The sequence below is a fragment of the Podarcis muralis genome, chromosome 9 (assembly GCF_964188315.1).
Source record: "Podarcis muralis chromosome 9, rPodMur119.hap1.1, whole genome shotgun sequence".
Lineage (NCBI taxonomy): Eukaryota > Metazoa > Chordata > Lepidosauria > Squamata > Lacertidae > Podarcis > Podarcis muralis.
In genome coordinates, this window is record NC_135663.1 from 43,165,162 (window position 1) to 43,187,784 (window position 22,623).

Genomic DNA, 22,623 nt, shown 5'->3' on the forward strand with positions numbered 1-22,623 from the left:
AGGTGCTGAGGCTTTTACCCACAGCGCCACCCGCGTCCGCTGGAACATATTACTTGTTTATTTAAAATATATGAGGATACTATTGACATCTGCAAAATTTTACTGCAGCAGCAAACAATATCACGATGCTACACTAGCCACACACACACACACACACACATGCTGAAATTCTGATAAAGTTTTACCATGAGACTATACTTACTCAAACTTACAAATGTTCTTTGGCATTTCTGCATTGATTTCATTATCACAAGATTCTCTATGGTTTAGTACAGAGGTAAAGAAACTAATTTGGTTAACAGTATGACCTCAACAAGTCCTTTACGTAGAGCAGTTTCATAAGCGGATTTGTTGCACATTTAACTAGCTCCCTCTTTTGAATGGCTTAGCTAAATAGAGCAAGGAGTTTCTGACCTTGTAATGAATCACAAGTTCTCCTTTTCTACATAAGCCATGGGAAGTGATTCACTGCTGTGACATGTGCAGTCTAATTGCGTGTTTTGAGGTGAGAGTTTGAATCCAAAAAGAAGTGCTTAAGATGTAAACAGCTTTTTTTAATAAATAAATACCTTCCCTTCAGTATATGATCCTTTCCTAATCTCGTATGCCTCCCTACAGAATATGTTGCCTTGTCAGCCCTCTGTATTAATGACGTCTGATTTGTTGCGCTGGTGTTGCCAGAGGCTACAATGAGATTATGTCACACTGATCCTCCCTGCACTACAGGCTGCCAGATCCCCTGTTCCTAAGAAACAATGCTGCTCCTAGGTCTGGCTGTATCACTCAGGCTCTAGCCTCTGCTGTCTGCATCAATAGATCCTGTCTACAGGATCCCGGAACACACTCTTCTCTCTGAGCTTCATGCTCTTCATCTCTCTTTCCCCTCTTTCCAACTCCCCATCCTCTTTTCTCTTTAATTGCAACCAGGGATGGATAGACCACTGAATTCTGAGCCATCCCGATTTTTAGAACAGAGAGGCCTAAGTCTGCCCTGTCTCATTTTCAACCAAAAACAAAGCCCTGTGTTGCAATATGAACCAATCACAACAATACAAACACAACACTTTAGTAAGAATATGTAAGTAAGATTCATGCTAAGGATCAATGCTCACTAGATAGTGTAGCTGCTATCTAATGGGCACTGATATTTAGCATGAATCTTACTTACATATTCTGTTGAAAAATATTGGCTGATGAAGACTATTACGAAACAGTAGTATCATTCCGGAGACACTGTCCTTTTGAGGCTTTTGAGAGGTCTTCCGTTGAAACTTTTGAAAGACTATTGAGAGACTTTACTTTTGAAACTTTTGAGACGTCTTCTGTTGAAACTTTTAAAAGACTATTGTGAGTGTTAAGTTGTGGGTGAACATATCAGACGACACAGCGATTCTTCAAACAGCTCTTGTTTATTCACAGGCCAGAACAGAACAGAACTGAAGGGTTCAGCCAGCCTGCTTATATAGAGCTCCACTACAACGCAACAGTAACAACTTTCTGTAACTATCCAATCACTGAACGTCACTTTCAATTCCTTATTTGCATATGTGGACCTGAGTGAAAACTATTTACAGTATCCCCCTACTGGCCCAGGGTGAGAACTTCAGTGCATAACAGTGAGACTGTCCTTAGACATCTGTTTTGAACACACGGCTTGACGGTCCTTGCTACCACTCTGTTATATTGTACATATGAACTTTGATTGGTTTATTCCTATAATTTGAATGACATCATTATTCTACTACATATTCTCTACTATTAGCCTATGTGTTGTGTTTGATCTGTCCCATTTTCAGGCAGATTTTTAAGGGAAAATACTAAACATTGGCAGGAATTATCTCATCAGGAGGCCCATTCCCCACCATGTAGAAACTGGAGCTTTAATGTGGTGGCACCTATGCTTTGGAACGCCTACCTATTACATATCAGAGAGGCCCTATCTGTAGTGATGTTTTGGTGCCTGTGGAACACGTTCCTTTTTCAGTAGTCATTTTCAGATACCTTTCACCTAGTCTGTATTGTATTTGAAATTGTTTTCTACATATGAAATTGTATTTATTGTTGATGCTTTTAGTATGACATCACTTTGAGATATTTTGTGGGAAGCAATTTATAAATGGAAACAAATAAATAATATGCCCAGAAGCTTGCATTATAAATACTGTACATATAAAAACAACTTACAATGTGGCCTGAGAGCTTTCCAGACTTTTTAAAATGCTGTTTTATTTAAACGCCACCATTTCTAGCTGCATTTCCCTTATGTGATTTGCCATTCCACTCAACACCACAGGCGGGAGGTGAAGAGAAGCAGGGGGAGACAGGACTGAATCTTTGTCCAGTGAGAACTGGGAAGAAGAAGAAGAAGAAGAAGAAGAAGAAGAAGAAGAAGAAGAAGAAGAGGAGTTTGGATTTGATATCCCGCCTTTCACTCCCCTTCAGGAGTCTCAAAGCGGCTAACAATCTCCTTTCCCTTCCTCCCCCACAACAAACACCCTGTGAGGTGAGTGGGGCTGAGAGACTTCAAAGAAGTGTGACTGGCCCAAGGTCACCCAGCAGCTGCATGTGGAGGAGCGGAGACGCGAACCTGGTTCCCCAGATTACGTGACTACCACTCATAACCACTACACCACACTGGCTCTCTAAGAGTAACTAGCTTAGCCAAAGAACTGTATCCCAAAAGGCTTTTCCTGGTTGGAGACCAGAATTGTAACCACTGGTGATGGCTACCTGAAATTAATGAGAAGCAGCGGGGGAAGAGGGACATATTCCTGGGTTTCTTTGAAATTGGATATTCGTTGGCTAGAAAGAGTTTTAACCATTGACAACTATTTAAAATCACGTAGCTATTTCCAAGGTTCTGTTGCTGGGTTGTTATTATTATTATTATTAAATGCTGTCAGGCTCTACTATAGTTTTATGCTGTGTATTTTCATAAAATGACATTTAATGAACTTTTGATGGGTTTTTACCTCCATGATGCATTGTATTTCATATACTGGAAGACATCTTGTGAGGACACAGTCCTAAAAGCCTACATTGTCCTCTTTTTAATAAATACCATAATAAATACTGGAAGACATCTTGTGAGGACACAGTCCTAATAAATACCATAATAAATACTGGAAGACATCTTGTGAGGACACAGTCCTAAAAGCCTACATTGTCCTCTTTTTAATAAATAAAATTAATCTACCCCAGGCTTGCTCCCATGTAAGCGTGCACAGGATCTCATCCAATAAATTCCGTGGAATTTATTTCAGAGCAAACATGCATAGGATTGGGCTGTGGTTTACCACCTCCACTCCCCCAAAATGAAGCTTATTAAAAGATATTTCAATAGTCTCTGAGGAAAAAATACTGTTTTCCAAATTACACATAATTTATACTCCTACCCCCCTGCACACACAGGTACAATTTGGCATCCACACAATTCCCACTGTGTAGCTAATAGCTACAAAATTATTAATGTTACTTATTTCCCTAAAACCCTTCTCTCAGAAATAGCATTTTAGTGTGTGTTTTTTTCCTTTTAAGTCACATAATTTGTGCTTCCTTTTTCTCTCTGCTTCTGCTGGGAACTGCCAGATCTTATCAAGTCAAATGTAACAAATTGTTCATAGCTCTCTGCAATAACAATAACAATAACAATAGCATCTTTTTTAAAAAAAGAACTTGACATAATAAATCTCAGACAAGGGCAAGAATTAGACAATAAAATCCAACTATATCTAATCTTCATTAGCAATTATGGTCTCATGTATGCTGGAGCTGCTTCTTGGGGAAAAAATGGAATAAAGAAATCATACGTCTTCCCACCTGCATTGATTAACAAAGAAGAAACTTCAAAATTTTCTAGGGGCAAATTGTTATTTACACTATTCCTTTTAAAAGGGCAGATAAGGTAGTGGTGTAGTTGTATAGGAAAAAAGGTGGATGTGCTATAAATATTAATAATTTGTCTCTCTCCTTTGGTGAAGTGCTGAATAAAATCTTAACAGGACAAAGGCACATTCAAATAGAAGATTTGATGAGAGATTATATTACAGTATTATACTGCCCACCGTGTGACATTTCAGAAACTCGAATACAAAATTAAGATGGTATCTTTTTATTAAGTCTGAGCCTTTCAAATTTATTTTATGTGTGAAGCCTGCATTTTAAATACTAAGGCTGTGCAACCAATTCAGGCCAAATCAAATTGGGCTAAATAAGAGCCAGTCCAGAGCAAGTTGCATCAACCTGGAGTGATACAGAGCAGTTAAGCTCAAAACACTCTGTAAGAAAGCCAGACAGTCTGTCCCCAAAGTGTTACAATTATAAATTCCAACTCCATATAAGAAGGATGCCAAGGGGGTGGGAGGCTAGATTTCGCTCACTAAAAGCTCTTGTTTCCAATCCAGAGCTAGAACTTCACTAACACTCTTGAATTCTAGTGCCTGCTAACCTCTGCCACCCTTTCCCTGCCCGCCTAGCTGCTTTTCAGTGGAGCTGTGCACAGCTCCCTCAATCCATCCCACGGCTCCGATCTGGGGGGTGCCATCAGGCCCACTTTCCCTTGGCCAGTCCAAGGATCATCTGCCTCAGACCCAGTCCCAAATAAGTTTGAGAGGTGGGGCTAATGTTCAATAAAACTTGTGGCTGGGAGAGAGCAGACACAGCATCTCCCTTTCTCCTGACTGAAAGAGGGATGTGTGTGTCCATTTTGCAGGGTGTTCCTTCACAAGCAGCTAGGCTGTCTGTCTTTCTTTGACTTAGCTACCTGGAAGATGGAGGTGCACCTTTCAATCAATTTGTTTTTGTTTGTTTTTTCCATCATCATGGAACAGGTCAAATGGGAACATGAGAATTGGTGGGATTGAACACTCAACAGACTGTACAAGCTTCCAAGGTGACTGGACAAAAGAAACTAGCAGAAATCCAATTTTGTAGGATTAGTCTCACCTGGAAGGGCTACCTTATCACTAAGGTCCAATGCAAGTGAATGGGTGTGCCAAAGACCCTAATTTCCAAATCACAATTCAGATCCTACATCCAGAACTGGTTGGAGTGAGTCTGGATTACTTTGGTCTAAAACAGAGTCTAATTCAACCTACCAAATCAGATCCCAAAGCAAACTGGGATACCTTGTACAGCCCCACTAGTTTGTAAAAAATAAAACACTGTAGCAACATGGCTAGGATTGAACAATCCCTCATGGAAGAGCATAGGTTTTCAGGATTGCAAGACATTCAGGTTTACTTTAAATTAAATTTATAATTTATTACTAAAGAGTTTTTAACTGGAATACACCTCCCAGTACGTAGAGGGTAACAATTCTGTACCCTGCACCATCTACTTTGTCTCTTCCTCTTTCCCAGATTACGAGTCTACCACTCCTAACCACTACACCACACTGGCTACCATTAAGATTCATATACATTATTTCTTCCATTACATTCAACACTCTTGAAATCTAATTGGGTGGGTGGATAGCTCAGTTGGTGAGAGTGTGGTGCTGATAATGCCAAGGTTGCAGGTTTGATCCCCGTATGGGACAGTTACATACTCCTCCATAGCAAGGGGTTGGACTGATTTTTCTCAGGGTCCTTTCCAACTCTACAATTCTATGATACCCATTTCCCTGTTGTAGAAGATCCTTTCACACAGATTCTAAAATATCACACTCAGTAAGCTGCATCCAATAGCAACTTGCAGCTAGCAGAAACCACCTCCTCTCATGCAAGGCTAGGTACCCTACTGTTCTTGAGAGCTCAAGCTCCGATGGAGCAGGATGGGATATGGCACAAAGGGCAGCAGTATGAAGGGGAAATGGTGAAAAACAGGGAAAAACAGCACCACTGCATACACTGTAATATATTGAGGGACCCTCTTGAAATATGCTTTAGACAAATATCTTTATATTTGTGGAGCTTGTGTCATTGAGATTAAGAATGTTTCCATTATGTGTTTTATTGCAATTTTTAGAGTTATATTGAACCCAGGAGGAAATCAACTAAATTATTGTTTGAGAGTTTGGCTGATTTTGACAACTAAGCTAAAACATTTCACCTTCTATCTGAGAGAAATAGATTACGTTAAGAACTGAAAGATTTGCTGTTGCCACGCAGAAACTGGAGAACAAACTTTATTGCAAGCAATGTCATAAGCTGCAAAAATGCATGTAGCTGTAAAGAATGTGTTCCTTTAAACATGTGGACTGCTTACACAAACTTTGCTTTTTTCACTACGGAGGCAATCCTAGATTAATTTGCAGAGATGATTCAGTCTTGCAATAATAACCCAGTTGATTTGAGTGATTGATTCTCATCTTAACCTATCAAGAATGTTGTGGATAAAATCAAGCAAGCTCCTTGAGGATGGGTAGGATCCGGGCATGGTAAATAAATCATATCCACTTGAGTATTTCTTATCTATTTTATCATCATGTTCATGTCTTTTCCAGAGAATACCAGAATATGTCACACCTGCTGCACTTCCTGCAGTGATTAAGACTGTATTGATTTTTAGATTCCCGACACACTCACATGGTTTTCAATGATGTCTTTGTTTTGTTGATCCTCTGTCATGTATTCTCCCTCCCCCCCCCTCTCTGTTTAATTTGTGCATTGGGAATTTTCTGGTGCCTTGGAAACTTGCCTTGCAGTTTTTAACCCCTCCAAATTGAACCCATGAGTATAGTTTGCTGTATGTTTTCTCTTCTGTTTTGAACAGCTCCACCAGCACTCAGATCAGAGAGTAAACACACAACATGATAAAAATGAAACATATTCTGAATTTACAGCAGACAATCCAAACAATTGGCACCTGCTCTAGTGACACTTGGCACATGTCATTCTTCTTTCGCTAACTGTCCCAAGTCTCCCATGTTACAAAACTAGAATTTATAGATGAAATTCGCACCCCCTGGTATAATCTATGTTGTGGCCATCCAATACCCTTTTTGATTCTCTGGAACACAACATTATCCTGTAGGACACTGCATCAGTAGTACAGCACTATCTTTACCATGATCACTCCTAGATACACTGGATAATATTGACTAGCTTATCATTTACTCTGGAGGAGTCATTTTGATTGCAGTGAGATGTAGTACAGTCATACCTTGGATCCCAGTTTCCGAACGTTCTTCGGAACCCGACCATCCGACAGGGCTTCCGCCGCTTCCTACAGGAGCCAATCAGAAGCTGCACTTTGGTTTCCGAACATTTTGGAAGTCAAACAGACTTCTGGAATAGATTTCATTTGACTTCCAAGGTACGAGTGTAGTTGATTTAACTTTTTAACTAGTTAACTAGTGCAACACTACACATATCTAATCAGAAGTAATTCCCAATTAGTTAATAGAATAATCAAATTGGAGAGTTGGAATGGACCCCAAGGGTCATCTAGTCCAATCCGTGCAATGCAGGAATCTCAACACGAGGTTCCCCATCCAATTTGAAACCACACTGGAACCTTAAGTTTGCAAATGTGCTAGCAGTTTTATGACTGCAGGACTTTCACAAAGGTAAATGAGTACAGACTAAAGCCTTCATAGTCTCCTCCCCATTAGTTACCATTCAGCAAAAACTTATATTAAATCTAGTTTGGGTTTGTTTGTTTGTTTAAAATGTCAATTTTAATTTGACTTCCAAAGTCAAACAACTCTTAAGATGACCCCACAATATTGATCCAGAAAGAAGTTCTTTTTTAAAAATGCAAAAATTCAAGAGTAAGTTTATATAACTCAGTTTTATTAGTCTGGGACTGGAAATACATGTTTTATACTGCAGCAATAATGTACCACTGTGACAGAAAGATTTATAGAGGCATTTAAAGCATTGACAAATGCCAAGATTTATTTATAAAAATTACCACCTTCATTATGGGTCATTTTTCTACAGCATATCCACTGGTATGACATTAATTCTTCTTTCTTCGATTGCATGGGCACACACAGATTTTATTTCCATATTTTTTGTTATTACTTTGTTTTAATAAATAGGGAGCATGAATTCAGGTGTAAAAACTGTAATTATCAGCTCAAATTAGCAGCTAACACACCATTATGCTTATTTTGATATCAACAATTATATCAATAATTTATTACCATTATACTTGATTAACGTAGTGTTCCAAATCCATAGCTGTGAGGATTAAAATTGCAGCAGCAAGAATAATTTTAATTTCCCCCTCCCAGTCTACATACATTTTGAAACCACTGCTTAAAGTCAATAACTTTGATCCCTTTTATATAATCAATTGTCCAAGAATTGTTAAACTGAAATCCATCAATTTGTAGGGTTTTTCTTTTAATCCAACCCTAAATTTATACAGCTACCCCATTACAGAAGTGGCTAGGTCATACTATCCACTGTGGATTCAGCAGTTATCTGTTCATCTAAATGTGCATTGTCTTAAGGCATGGAAAAATACTCTTGGCTGAAGGGCTAACTTTCCCTATGGTATGATTATTTTATTATTGTTAATTTATTAATCACTTTCTGAATAAGCATATTAAGGTGATGCGCAATAAAGATAGCACAATTTACAAAAAGGGCAGAGAGATATAGATATAGATATAGATATAGATGATATAGAGATAGAGATAGAGATAGAGATAGAGATAGAGATAGAGATATAGATGATATAGATAGATATATAATCAATACAAAATAAACACCCATGGCAAAGACCGATTCATCCATCTAAAAAAGCACATTGGAACAAAAATGTCTTCAATGGTTTCCAGGAAGTACAGATAGTAAGAGCCTCTCATGTCTTAATAGGAATGCTATACTACAGAACAGGGGCAGCCACAGTAAAAGCCCTGCTCTGAGTTACTATGGAACATGCTTCTGAGATCTTTGGGTTCTCCCACAGATTGCAGTGGCCTTCTAGGTAAATAAGGGATAAGGTGGTCTCTCAAAAGGCCTTGTACAGCTCAGGACCTTATATATCAGCATCAACAAATTGAACTTGGAATAGTATCAGCAGCCAGTGCAAATTCTAAAAGCAATGTGTCATAGTTCAGTGGTAGTTGGCCTCCACAAGCAAGCTATCCACAGCATTCTGAATCCACTTCAGCCTCCAGACCAACCCCAAGTGCAGGCCCCAGCCCCCCCACAGAGCATTGTAGCATACCAGCCATGAGGTTACTGATTTATGGACAACTGTGCTCAGTCCAGGAAGGGCCTTAGCTATGTTACCAACAAAGTTGGTAAAAGACACTCCTAGCCAACAGGCCACCTGAAAAGCAGACCCCACAATTCATTTCATTTCCTTGGGTTATCTTGTTCCATGTGCTTTTTGTGTACAGGAAGCAAGCTGTAAATGGTAAGTGGCTGAAACTCCGAATCAAAGCATGAGTTTGAAGGGTCACAAGGGTCATCTAGTCCAACCCCCTGCAATGCAGGAATCTTTTGCCCATGATCCTAAGATTAAGTGACTCCTGCTCTACTGATTTGAGGGTGTTGTGTACTACTTTGCTGCCGACCTTGTCCCTGAAGACCTTGTGGGTCTACATCTGTGTAAACTCTGCAGTGAAACGTTCACTGGTATGTAATTTATATCTATTTCGGAATTTATATTCTGTTTTTCAAAGCAAAAAAGCCTTCACAAATTCTCATTTTTCTTTCCTTTTTGAAAGTAAGTTTTATTATGTTCCTTGGTGCCTTCAGCAGTCCTTCCCCCCACCTTCCCTGCCCCCCAAAAAGCTCAACTATTTTTGAAACAGAAAGTCAAAGTGTTTGAAGTTTGTTTGATATACACAATTCTGACTTCAAAAATATGGCCAAACCTGGTTCATACATAAGTTTCCAGCTAAGATATGTGTAAACCGTGAACATTCTCAGATGGTGGCCTACAATGCTACACTCAAAGGGCTGGGTTACAGTTGTTTATGAAAACAGACCACTGATGCTCATTATAACCCATTGTTCTCCACAACAATTTCATTTTGTGCAAATGACAAAATAAAATGACTATGCACTATACTGCCTTTAAACAGCATACGTTCTTCTTTCTGTTTTCTTTATGAAAGGGTGCTTTATGATCTTCTTTGATGCCTCTTCTCCCCAACAAATGTTTTTTTGAAAGTAAAGGGAGGAGCGATTGAAGTTGGATTGAGATGCACACTTCTAACCTCAAAAATATGGTCAAACTTGGTTTGCAGGAAGTTTCCTACTTATTATAAAACCTGAACAAGCTGAAAACAGTCTCAGCCAGTGGCATGCATATAGCTAAGGAACTTGATGAGGAAAATAACCAAGGAGAATCAGAGTAGTGGAACCATCATCAAACTCAAGGATAGCTCAGTTGGTAGAGCATGAGACTCTTAGTTGTGAGTTCAAGCCCCATGTTGGACAAAAGAGTCCTGCATTGCAGTGGTTTGGACTAGATGACCCTTGTGGTACTTTCCAGCTCTATAATTCTTATTCTGTTGGTTCTTGCTGGCCTGGACTACAGTTCCTCTCCCCCTTTGATTCCCCTCCCTCCCCACAACAGCTCCAGTCTGGTACACCTGAAGTGTCCAAGGATTGGGCTTCCTGGGCCTCTGCAGGTTTTGGATCATGTAAAAGGGTTATATCAACATGGTGTCCAACAATGTTCTAACAGTTTACTATGAAGAAAGGTTGTAAAATGTATGATCCAGAGCCTCCAGCTCTTTGCCCCCAAACAACCTGTTTCATGGCTTTCTGCAGACTATGCCTGCCACCAAAACATTGGCAGTACCTTGTTACTGCATGGTGGAGCTTGGGTCCTATACTGCAGGGCCCCGCCCCCACCCAGACATCAACATTGGGAAGTTAGGATTGCACCCAGCGTTGTTTGGTTTTGAATCGGACCACTTTGACAGCCTGTAACGAATTGCAATATTCAAAAGTGAGATAAAGATAGGATTCTATGTAGGAGTTGTTGCCCAAGATAAAGCTGTTTCCTTTGTTTCATAAAAGCTAGCTATCAAGAAGAAAGTGGGGAAAGAGACTGATTAGGACAAGAACCTCATTTCTGCATTGCTTCCTGAAAAGTGCTCTATTGTTGCACCTACACACTGAAATATTGTTCAAGTAGAAAAAGACACAATAAATGGAATGGTTTGCTCAGTCAAAGGAAAGAGTTTCTTTTAAAACATTATTTTTACAAGCTCCTACAAGAACAATACCCATTTCTTATTGAAAGGCACTTGGTGTTAAATTTGATTCCCCAGCAAGATGTCAGGGATGCTATTCTGAACAAGCTAGTCAGCAGGGTTTACTTTTCCTACTAAAAACCCACATGAATTGAAGTGACCAGCTGCTGGTTCTGGCTGGGAGAGTTTATGTGGCAGGGAATAAAAATAGCTAAACTTACAACAAAACATTAACAGCAACCAAATAAAGCAAACAATGAAACTTTACAACTGGATTGGTTTGGGTGTGTGTGTTTGTTTTCTGTTTTTTGAAAACCATACCATGAAAATGCTTATTTCTTGTGGGGATCCAAGTGATCCAGGGTTTAATGTACATTTCTGCATGCGTTAATACTTGAGGCTCAGGGATCTGGTATATACTGAGGGATATTACACACTCCCAAAGAAGTCTTGAACTGACACTGGGAGATCAAAGCAAGTTACAAAAGCCACTGAATGATTTCTGTGAAGAACTAAAGATTCTTATGTGTTCACTTCCATGAAAGAAAGAAAGAAATGGAATCCGAAGAGGAATCTTTGCCAGGGAACGTTAAAGCTACCAGAAAGAATGGAGTGGAGGTTCTATTTTCTAGAGATAAAGAATAAAGTAATTTATAATAGGAAAATGAACATGAAAAAAAAATTATCTAAGGGACAGGCAGAAGGATGGACAATAGCCAAACTCCAATGTGCAATGTTCAGAAAAGCTGAAGCAAACCTTTCTTTGCAGTCTTTTATTGAGACTGAACATGAAAGCTCATACCAATAACAAACTTGGTTGGTCTCTAAGGTGCTACTGGAAGGAATTTTTTTATTTTGTTTTGACTACGGCAGACCAACATGGCTACTGACATGTATAATGCTAAACATATGGAGTATGATGCTTGAAGGTGACCATTCTGCAAACATTGATGGACCACTGTCAGGTAAGGAATATTCCAGGAATAATTTTCTCTCTTTACTTTCATCTTCCATAAAGAAGTGAAAAGGTGTGCCAAAGTTTAAAAGAAAGTCTGAAGACTCAATGCAGAAAGTTTTCAGAAAGTTCTGTGACATACTATTTTACATTCTGAAAGATCTGGACAATAAGTCAATTAAGCTTTATACTGCTGTAATGAACAAGAGGATGAAGTTTCTATGTTCTGTAGAAATCATTTTAACTGATGTGCCATCAGGGTTTATAATACTGCCTACATAAAAATTAAATAGATTCTGTAGAAGCAGTAACACTGACTGATTAGGAGAACAAAGGCAAAAAGGAAGGTACTCAGACAATTAAATGAATTATACAAGCTATCGTAGAGAGTTTGTTACTTTCATACTTTTAAACTAGGGTGACTAAAAAATGAACACATCCTGTTCAATAATTTCTTAAGGCAACTGGAGAGTGAAAAACAACAACAAACGTGTAATGCAATCCCCAAAGAAGCCATTTCTATGACAGCACTCAGATTATGGAAATCATCTTTCCATTTGTGGTCTTCCATCAAGATTCACATCACCCATCCATTTAGGGTCCTCTGCTGCCTCCACCATTCCTGGCCCTGCAATCCTTCAAGTATTGGGGATGGTGAATTTCTGCAGCAGGGAAGCTTTTCTGCCCATCTAAAGCCCCAGTTGTTTAGATTTCTAAATTGTGCTGGGAGGCTCCTCACAACAGATGATCAGCTCTAATGCATGAGGGCTATTGGGCTAATGGCAGTGATGGGACCTCAGCTCTCCCTCCTGATATACCTGGAATCGTGAAGATGAATATCTACATAGGACTATAGTTAGGGTAGAGAAGGGAAGAGATGAAATGGGGGAAGTACTCCACATTTCTTCACCTGGTTTAAGAGATCAGGAAGTGTAACTGCATTGAACCTCTGAATGCAATCCAATATACCTGGGAGTAAATCCCATTGAATTAAATGGGGGTTGGTTCTGATTAGCATGCATAGGATTTTGCTGTGTTTCACTTGCATCTACAATCTACTGAAGAAGGAAAGAGCACATGAAATGAAGTACGAAAGTATGAAATAAATTTATTCCATTTCAAAGTTATCTGAAGTTATCTTTTCCTGTGATAGTTGAGTTTGAGCAACTATTAAACCATGGGCCTGAGAGCCCCTCGTGAGGCCCGTTTTTGCTTCTGAAACACTTATCTGCAAATAAAAACAAACTTCTAAAAATAATCTAGTTTCATTCTGGTGGGAATCGAGGCAAAATCATCTAGCTTGAAAAATGGGAGACTTACCTCCTGGGACATTCGTTCTGATGTTAAAAGAAAAGAAGTCTACCCATAAAAGGTTGTTTGTTTATCTAGCACAGAGAAAAGATGTTTATTGATTTTTTTCAAAAGGTTTTTAAAAGACATGCACATATTTGAAGCTGAATAAAATCTAGAGTACTCTACAAGGTTTAGTTCTCTTTCCTCACACAGAGAGCAACATCATTCATATAACCTAATAAGTAATACAGTTCAGTATCAGTGGTGGCGGGGGGCTGCCTCTGGCAATCCAATGGGTGGGTAGGAAAGCTAAAGTATCTATTTACTTAAAATACAATTTGAAGTGAAGAACAGGGTGCCTTTGACCACATTCTGAGCCTAGGAATTGTTTCAGTACCAGAACAGATGAGAGCTCAAAGTCTGTTTGCATAGAAAGTCCACTATTGGGTAGCTTTCTTTATTTCAATAACCTAATTTAGTTTGTTAAGCAGTTGAAATTCAGAAACCATTTCTGATCTACTACATATCAGCCCAAATTTTCCACTAGATCCCAAACTACCTTTTGTTCATCCTTGGTGTCAGGGCTTTTTTCAGCCAGAACTCGCCAGTACTCAGTTCCAGCACCTCTCAGGTGCCATTGCCATTCTAAGATAAGGGTGAGTTCCAGCACCTCTTTTGCCCTAGAAAAATAGCACTGCTTGGTGCAGATCGATACGTTATTGTGCAATGCAGTCTTTCCTTGCTTACAATATTGCATGTTGCCAATTGGTATAAAAAGGAAGTATCAGCAATGAGATGTATGTTTTTAAAAAAACAAAAAACTTAAATTTAAACAGAAAGAGCAGGGGGCACACAAATTTGTCAGTGTATCTCTGTATACCACAAAATCACCGTAGATGAAGTTAGCTATTCACACCATTCTACACTTTCTATTGATCTTATAAATCTCTGTTATAGAAATTTTAGGTTTTTTTGCAGCCAGATCCTAAGCTGTAAACCTTGTTCAATGGTGCTTATTTCCATATACGTATTCATGGGACTGAAGTCTTATAGTGTAAGCCTATCCATGTCTACTCAGAAGTAATCTCCTTTGAGTTCAAAGGGACTTTCTGGAGTGCAGCCTCTGTCCATCAGCTTGTCTGCTGTGGAACTGACCATCATTCTGACCCCAAGAATGGTAATGCAGATTGCTCATGTGTACCAACCTCAAATCTCTTATTTCTTATACCACACATAGCACACAAAGCACATCTACATGGTAGGCACTTAGCACACACACCGAGAAACATGAGGAATGCGTGGAACCACACAAGAGAAGAAACCCTGATATTCAAAGTCTATATGAACATAATGGTGAAGTACTGGAAGTTTCATTTTTAAATAACCTAAGTTTAATTAAAAAAAAAAACCCACAGAGAGAGAGAGTGGAGTATATTTTTTATGGATCAGCCTGGCTGCTGTCAAATCGGAATCTGGGGATACCAAATAAAAAACAATGTGTTACTTTGATTCTCTTCCAATCATATGGCCCATTGAACTACAAGCAGCCAGCCCATAATTGTGCCCTTTCTTTGCATCAGTAAGCAAACCAAAAAACAGTGATAAGTCTCAGTGCTTGGTCTATGTACAGGATCTTTTCTCCTTATAAGTGATAAACACTGCAAAAAAAATTATTTATCTCTTGAAACACATGAAAATATGGAATTACTGATGGTTGCAGATTAAATTGCAAAGATTATCACAGTGCATATCAAACATTGCACAAAACTATTATAGGAATACTCTGTACGTGAAGCCATACAGGAATTGATTTTGAAATACCCACGTTTTGGAGCTTTCCCTTATCTTTACTTCTTGTACATTAATACTAGTTTTTATCAGTAAAATTATAATTGGATTTCACAGGTTTGTCAAAATGTAGCAACTTTTAGAAACAACAAACATCCAGTTCTGTTAGCTGGCAGTAAAGATACATTCCCTTCTAAGTCATGTTTTCTGGTACTTCCTCTGTGGAGAGCTTGAAGATCCTACATAACTACAGCCTTCTCATCAGTATTTTGCTTGCAAACCAGAGACATAAGATGGATTCAGGATACAGCCTGTTGAATTTGGATCCTCCAGCCATGTGCCCTCACCCATAAAGGATGGGGCAAAGCAGCCATCACTTCAGCAACAAGTGAAGTGGGGGGATGATATTTGGCACGCAATTTTTCAACTGCAATGAACTACAGCCTTGGTGCTTGTTATTTATTTACTGCTCGCAATACAAAAGAAAAGAGTCTTCAGTCAGAAAGGTAATGTAGCCTTACAACTCCACCTGGACAATTTACTATTTAAAGAAACGGCCCCCAGACCCAAGTCTTGCATACTTAATTCCTGTATTTGTAACATTCAGTTGGGCTGTATGTAATATGTACATGATCTGAGACATAACACCCTCCAGTCTTGGGTCTTCTGAACACCAAACCTCAGTGTCTGTGGTGTTTAAGATTTGTGTATTTAAAAACATTCCTACACTGCATTACATCAAAAGAGATTCCAGGGAGGTATACAACAGTATAGATAACAAATTAATTAAACCCCAACCCTGTACAATAAACACTAACATTAGCAACCATAATAAAGAAGGCAGATGATATCTTTAAAAGCAGGCTAAATGAAAAGAACCTTAACCTGCACTTCCAAAAAACTGTAAAGTACCGGTAGGTCCCAAACAAACCTCTTTGAGGAAGCTATTCTAATGTCAGTAAGTCCTGGGTTTTTCGCTGTGATTACATTGCACACTTCAGATAAGGCAGGCATTTGCAATAGGGCCACAGTGGGAATAACTGAACAAATGGGTAGGATAGTATTTTGTAAGCTATATCATCAACCAACTAGGTCAAAATATAATTTATATTATATTATATTATATTATATTATATTATATTATATTATATTATATTATATTATATTATATTATTATGCTGTCTTTCACCATAAGGGTAAAGGTAAAGGGACCCCTGACCATTAGGTCCAGTCATGGCCGACACTGGGGTTGTGGCACTCATCTCGCTTTATTGTCCGAGAGAGCCGGCGTACAGCTTCCGGGTCATGTGGCCAGCATGACTAAGCCACTTCTGGCAAACCAGAGCAGTGCACGGAAATGCCGTTTACCTTCCCGCTGGAGTGGTACCTATTTATCTACTTGCACTTTGACATGCTTTCGAACTGCTAGGTTGGCAGGAGCAGGGACCAAGCAACAGGAGCTCACCCCGTCACAGGGATTCGAACCGCCGACCTTCTGATCAGCAAGTCCTAGGCTCTGTGGTTTAACCCACAGCGCCACCCACGTCCTCACCATAAGGATAGGTTACAGCAAAACCATTTAAATTATACATTTTAAAATCAGATAAGACTAATACTTGATAAACAATTTAACTCAGAGAATAAAGGTAGGTCATCTCTCAGCTGTCAATGTCCAGAGTAAAAAGCTCCATATTCAGCATATGACAAAAGCCGTACAACAAGGACACCTGATACATGCCCATGGGGAGCAAATCCCACACCTGGGGGCGGGAGTTGCCACAAAGAATGCCCTTTCTTGGACCATCACCACTGAACCTCTGAGGGTGGTGGAACCAAGAGCCCCTCTGCTGATCTTTTTATTTTTTTCCTCCAAAGAGTATGCTGATGAAAGTAAACCTTATAGTGTTTATCAGGGATTCTGTAGCTGTGATTCCTGCATTGCAATGGCTTGGACTAGACTTTTTGGGTCCTTTCCAACTCCGCAATTCTACAAGAATTCATGTGAATAATATGCAGCCCTAGGGATAAAATTTTAAACGAAAAAGCAAACAGTGTTGGCAGAGAACATCAGTACCTTGTGGCGTAATCGTACAAGAGGCTGATAGCTTTTGAAGTCATATCCTTCTTTTGCTGGCCATCCTTCCACACCCAGTAAGATGCCTCCAAGGAAAGAAACAATTGTCCACCACCTAAACATCTTTTCGAGACCCTCTGCCTAAACAAACAAGATGAAAAGGAAAGGAAAGTGTTATGAATCAGAGATATAGTGGATTTGTTAAAGTTCCATAAATATTAAAAAATGTTGGAATTTAATTTATAGATTTCAACAAACAGTAGAAAACCAGCACGGGCTAATACAGATATATGAGTGGGTGGAATTGGGAGCTAATACAGCTGTTTGGGGCTGTACTCAATATTTTCTAATCAACATTCAGCATCCATATCCTGACATGAGCAGCGAAAAATAAACCAATAAAATCTTGAAAGGCGAGAAACATAAGAGGAATCCACTGCAAAGGAAATGCTCTTTTTAAAACACCGAAAGACAGAGAAAATATATAAGAGCATCTAACCTTTTTTTGCTTATAAACACATTCCTTTTTGAATGTCTGTCTACATTACTAATGAGGAAAACCAATAAAAAAGGGGCACATTGGTCTATGCTCTACGAAGGACAGGGGATATGGAACCCTTTCAAGCAAGCGGCTGCTATGAGACTGTGGCAAGGGACTGTGGCATTCACAGAGCACCACAGGCTGCCAGTATATGTCCTGGCAAAAGACATGTTCTTAAGAGGCAAAAGTCTTATTTCCTCCCAAACATTCCATACAAAAACACACATAAGACGGTAAACAACAAATAACAAACTAAATATTGATGTATGTAATTTTGATTTCCTAATTATATTTAGTGGTAGTATGGTTGTATTGTTTTTTGTAACATAAAATCATTCAATAAAAATTAATTAAAAAGAGAGAGGCAAAAGTCATGGGTTCTGAGCCAAAACAGGGCACACTGCACCTCCAACACACACACACACACACACACACACACACACACACACTTCCCAATTTTTAATTTTTTTTATTTGCACACCTTTTGAGCTGGATTGGAGTAAGAAAACTGCTGCCGGCCAGTGTGGCAAGCCAGGGGGGGGGGGTCTCATAAAATTCTCCAAACTTAAACATGAAAAGTGTAATGCTGGTGGTCAACAAAAGAGGTTTAAAGACTCTCTCAAGGCAAATCTTTAAAAATGTAGTATAAACACTGACAACTGGGAAACACTGGCCTGCGAGCGCTCCAGTTGGAGGACAGCCTTTACCAAAGGTGTCATGGGCTTTGAAGACCCTCAAACTCAGGATGAAAGGGAGAAATGTGCTAAGAGGAAGGCACGCTTGGCAAACACTCACTGTAATCAACTCCCCCCGGAAACCTATGTCCCCACTGTGGAAGGAATGTGTGGATCCAGAATTGGCCTCCACAGTCACTTACGAACTCATTGCTAAAACCGTGTTTATGGAAGACAATCTTACTCGGCTCGAGTGATCGCCATAGAAAAAGAAGACATAGTTCTCTTAGCAATGGGAAAGTATCTGCTACCCTCCTCATTCAGAGTGGTTCTCGTTTGCATAATTTTACTATTTGCTTTGCAGCATATTCAGGTCATCATGCTCACTCAATGATCCCTGGATGGCTGGGATCCTGTCGCAAAGAACCCCTAAACATTGTTTTTTAATAGCAGGCTAGAGGAGCTGGAGACAGCTGGGGAAAATGTGACAGGCCACTAGTGTAGCAAACTCCTGGGGAGAACTGCTTGAAACCTTATTTTTCATGTTTTTTTAAAAAAATAATTGAAAAGTTGATGCAGCGCTACTTAAACTATTTCTAAATTTGCATCTGTAAATATAAATTACCATGTGCAAATTTTATGCAAATGTGTGTGTGTGTGGGGGGGGGGTAAGGTACAAGTGACCAGCCTGGTGTACGCAAGCAACAAACCATGGAGCTTTTCATTGTAAGCAATTGAATAATACATGAAAACTGACTTTCACATGCAGCAGAAAGAACAGTTCCTATTCACCCTCTCTCTGCCCCAGCTCTCCATCTGTAAAATGGGAATCTTAATGACACTAGGTTGTTCTCAAGACAAATGATATCATTACTGTTTGATGGCTTTGCATATACAGAAACTCAACAGAAATGAACAGGAAAGCACAGCAGAACAGATTTGCCTGGCACACAGGATGCTAATTCAGCTCTGTGGTGCAAGCCACACTATGCATAACTTGAGGATCAAGGTGTAAAATGGATTTGACAAGCCACTAGATAGCTTGTTTTCTTGAATGTCAAAAATAAAAATTCATTGCAGCTAATGATATTTAGCTAGTGTGCTTCATGTTGAGGAATAATTGAAAAAAGCAAGGCAAAGAAGTTTCCTTTTGAAACTAAAATTCACCTAAAGCTATTTTTTTCTACAATGCTTTAAAAAAATTCCCAAAAGCAAACCAGCAAACCATTTGAGCCCAAGTATCTGGCAAAAAGGTTTTGTGGTACCATCTTTTAATTAAAAGGTGTTGTAATGAGCTTTTACAACTCTTCATACAAACAACTGTTCATATAGATAACTGGGAGCTTGTTGACAACAAAACACAGGGAACCACGCAAGTAAAACAAAACACGTGGACCTGAGATTGTTTCCAATTTATTGGAATGTCATTGATATACCATTTAGAGTATAACTAACTCTCTCTTTCTCTCTCAAAGGAAACCGTAATTAGGCACTGCTCTCAATTCATAATTAGATTTTATTTATTTCTTAAATTGATATCCAACCCTGTTTTCCAAAGGAACCAAGAACGGCAAACATACAAAAAGTAAAACATCTCCGATACAGATGCAGACCGGGAAAGATCTCTTCTTAAAGAGTTTGTTGGAAGAAGAAGGTCCACCTTATGGGCTGAAAAGAGTTGACCCTGTCTAATATTTAGCAGGAGGGAATTCCAAAAGGTAGGCACCACAACATTTAAAGACCAGATTCATATGTTGTGTGGAATGGAGCTCTTGGTGAGATGGTATTTGCAGGAGGCCTTGCATAGTGCAGTGATCATTTGGATATATAAAGGGTGGGGTGATCTTTCAGGAACCCTGATCCCAAGCTTTTTCATGCACTAAAACCAGCACCTTGAAGTTAGCCTGTGGGCCAAAAGGCAAGCCCATGTAATTATTTTAGCAGCAGTGTAACATGATAGTAATAGCCTGGCCCTCTGAGCAATCAAACCACTACATTTTGCACTAGCTTCTGGACCACCTCAGGGGCAGTGCCAGGTTGCAATAATCCACTACTAGAGGCTACTAGTGCATGGACAACAGAAGTCAAGCTATCCCAGTCTAATAATGATTTTGGCTGTCTTACCAGCAAAAGTTAGTAAAAGGTGCTACTACCCACGGAGTAGCTTGCACCTAAGCTTCTAGCAGTATTAATGTTTAATTGTTTTTAATAATAGATTTTTTTCTATGTTTTTAGCAATTCTTGGCTTTATCTGTAAACCGCCTTGAGTCCCATAACAGGAAAAGGCAGGGTATAAATATATATATAAGAATATTGACAAACAGATGTCACATTTTCATCTCCAAGGTTAGACCAATGTCTTCTCAATGATGTGCCTCTCTTCTAGGAACAATAAGATAGCAGGACTAGACACCTGAGATTAGATTGCATCATACAAAGGTATATTCCAAACCTTGCACTGAGACTGAATCAGAATTTTTCTTCTGACCCTTGTGCTTTTCTCAACTGTATAATTTTGGCATTTTAAAAAACAAAAGTGCAAAAATACACCCAACTGACTAGGGTTCCTAGAAAGAGGAAGCCTGTGACATAATAATGTCTTAGGAAAGCAGAAGACATCTATTCAAGTAAATGCATTATAGTCTCTTGTAGTTTTGATTTACTGATGATTGGAAGCATGGATATCCCATGTCTGGCAGAATGCCAACTTCCGTGAATTTGGCCTGTTTCTAAATCATATTTGACATATTTCACAATTAAGGCCAATGCCGTGAAATGTGGATTCAGACAGTCGGAGCCGCAATAATCAATAACTGCCTTGTTTCTTGCTACTTAAGGATGACACAGAAATAGATATATAGCCAAGAAAGCAATTTGCATAAGATTTCTAGAAAATTCTATTTAGGCTCAGCTCATTCTTCCATCCATCTTAGATAAAGTATCTTTGCCACATTCCCACAAAAAAGGAAAGCATTATCAAATGCATTCAACAGGAAAAAGTAGTGAAGAACAGCAACTTTCAATAATGCTTAGAAGAATCCATAGATCCATGAAAGTACCAGGCATCAAATTAAAATCTCCTGTATCCAACATAGAGGACACAAAGTCTTTCTTTTGAGAAATGTCTTTCTCTTAGCTACAAACCTTTCTGTATTTTAAAATACGTTTTTGAATACATATTCCAGTTTATGGTATAGTTCATTTCATTCCATCGTATAGTTAAATATATGCATTCTAGTTTTATGGTCCAATTTATGGTATCCTGTAAGAAAAAAACAAGAATATATATCCCATTTATATCCTAGTGTTCCTTGGAGACACCTTGAAGACTATTTAGTAGAAAGGTAGGGCATAGATTTTCAAATATAGATAAATAAATGGAGTTTAGACTGGCATGTTTATTTATACTGTTATCAGCTTTGAATTTAATTTTTTTTTTTTAGGAGAAAGGCAGGTATAGGTATGAATAAGTTTTTAAAAAGAAGGATATGGAGCCATTCCATTTTATCCTCCCCAGTAGGTTAAGCTGAGCTATAAAATGGGATAGGCTAAGATTATGATTTGCTTATGGTCACTCATTGAGCTTCATGACCACCTGGAGAAATAAACCAACAGATTTTCACATTCCAAATCCTACACTCAAGCAACAATATCATACCTCTGCCAAAGGTAAAGATTTCTGTTTACCATAAGCATGGAGAAATGCCAAGTGTAAATCCATAACCCTACTAGGTATGACGCTAGTGAAAGCACTATGTATCATCCACTGAACCACACTTGGGTTTGTCAGTCAAGTTTGTAATTCCAATATATCTACGGTATTCCTGCAGTGTGGGCCACTGCACTGAAGAACTGAGCTAGAGACCCAACTTTGGAGGCAACAAGTATAGGAATTGATCTGCTTTTTTCACAGTGTAAACAGCAAATGGAATCTGCAGACAAAGAAAGCACTAGCACAGGAAAAATAAAGCACGTATAACCCATTCACTTGATTTTGAGTACCTGGAAGTGGAGCAGAACCTAGTTAGTAGGTATCTAAGGACAGAGAAAAGATACAGTCTAGAATGCTGGAAAGTCATTTACTGTCATGGTCAGTCCGAAGTTGGAACTCATGAGGCATTAGAAGTTGCATGACCACAGATAGCTCCAGGAGAAGAACCTTGCTCTGCTGAAGAGGTTCAGAGC

The 22,623-nt window shown here is 39.0% G+C and overlaps 1 protein-coding gene across 4 annotated transcripts in view; it reads right to left on the reverse strand.

Moving 5' to 3' along the window:
• FSTL5 (follistatin like 5) overlaps positions 1 to 22,623 on the reverse strand; it is a 319,455-nt gene that overhangs the window by 265,968 nt on the left and 30,864 nt on the right. For all 4 annotated transcript variants that reach the window (XM_028743543.2, XM_028743546.2, XM_028743544.2 and 1 more), the window contains exon 2: positions 17,224 to 17,364. In XM_028743543.2, coding sequence (XP_028599376.2) covers positions 17,224 to 17,346 — 123 coding nt within the window. In that variant the 5' untranslated portion in view covers positions 17,347 to 17,364. The remainder of the gene's footprint in view (positions 1 to 17,223; positions 17,365 to 22,623) is intronic.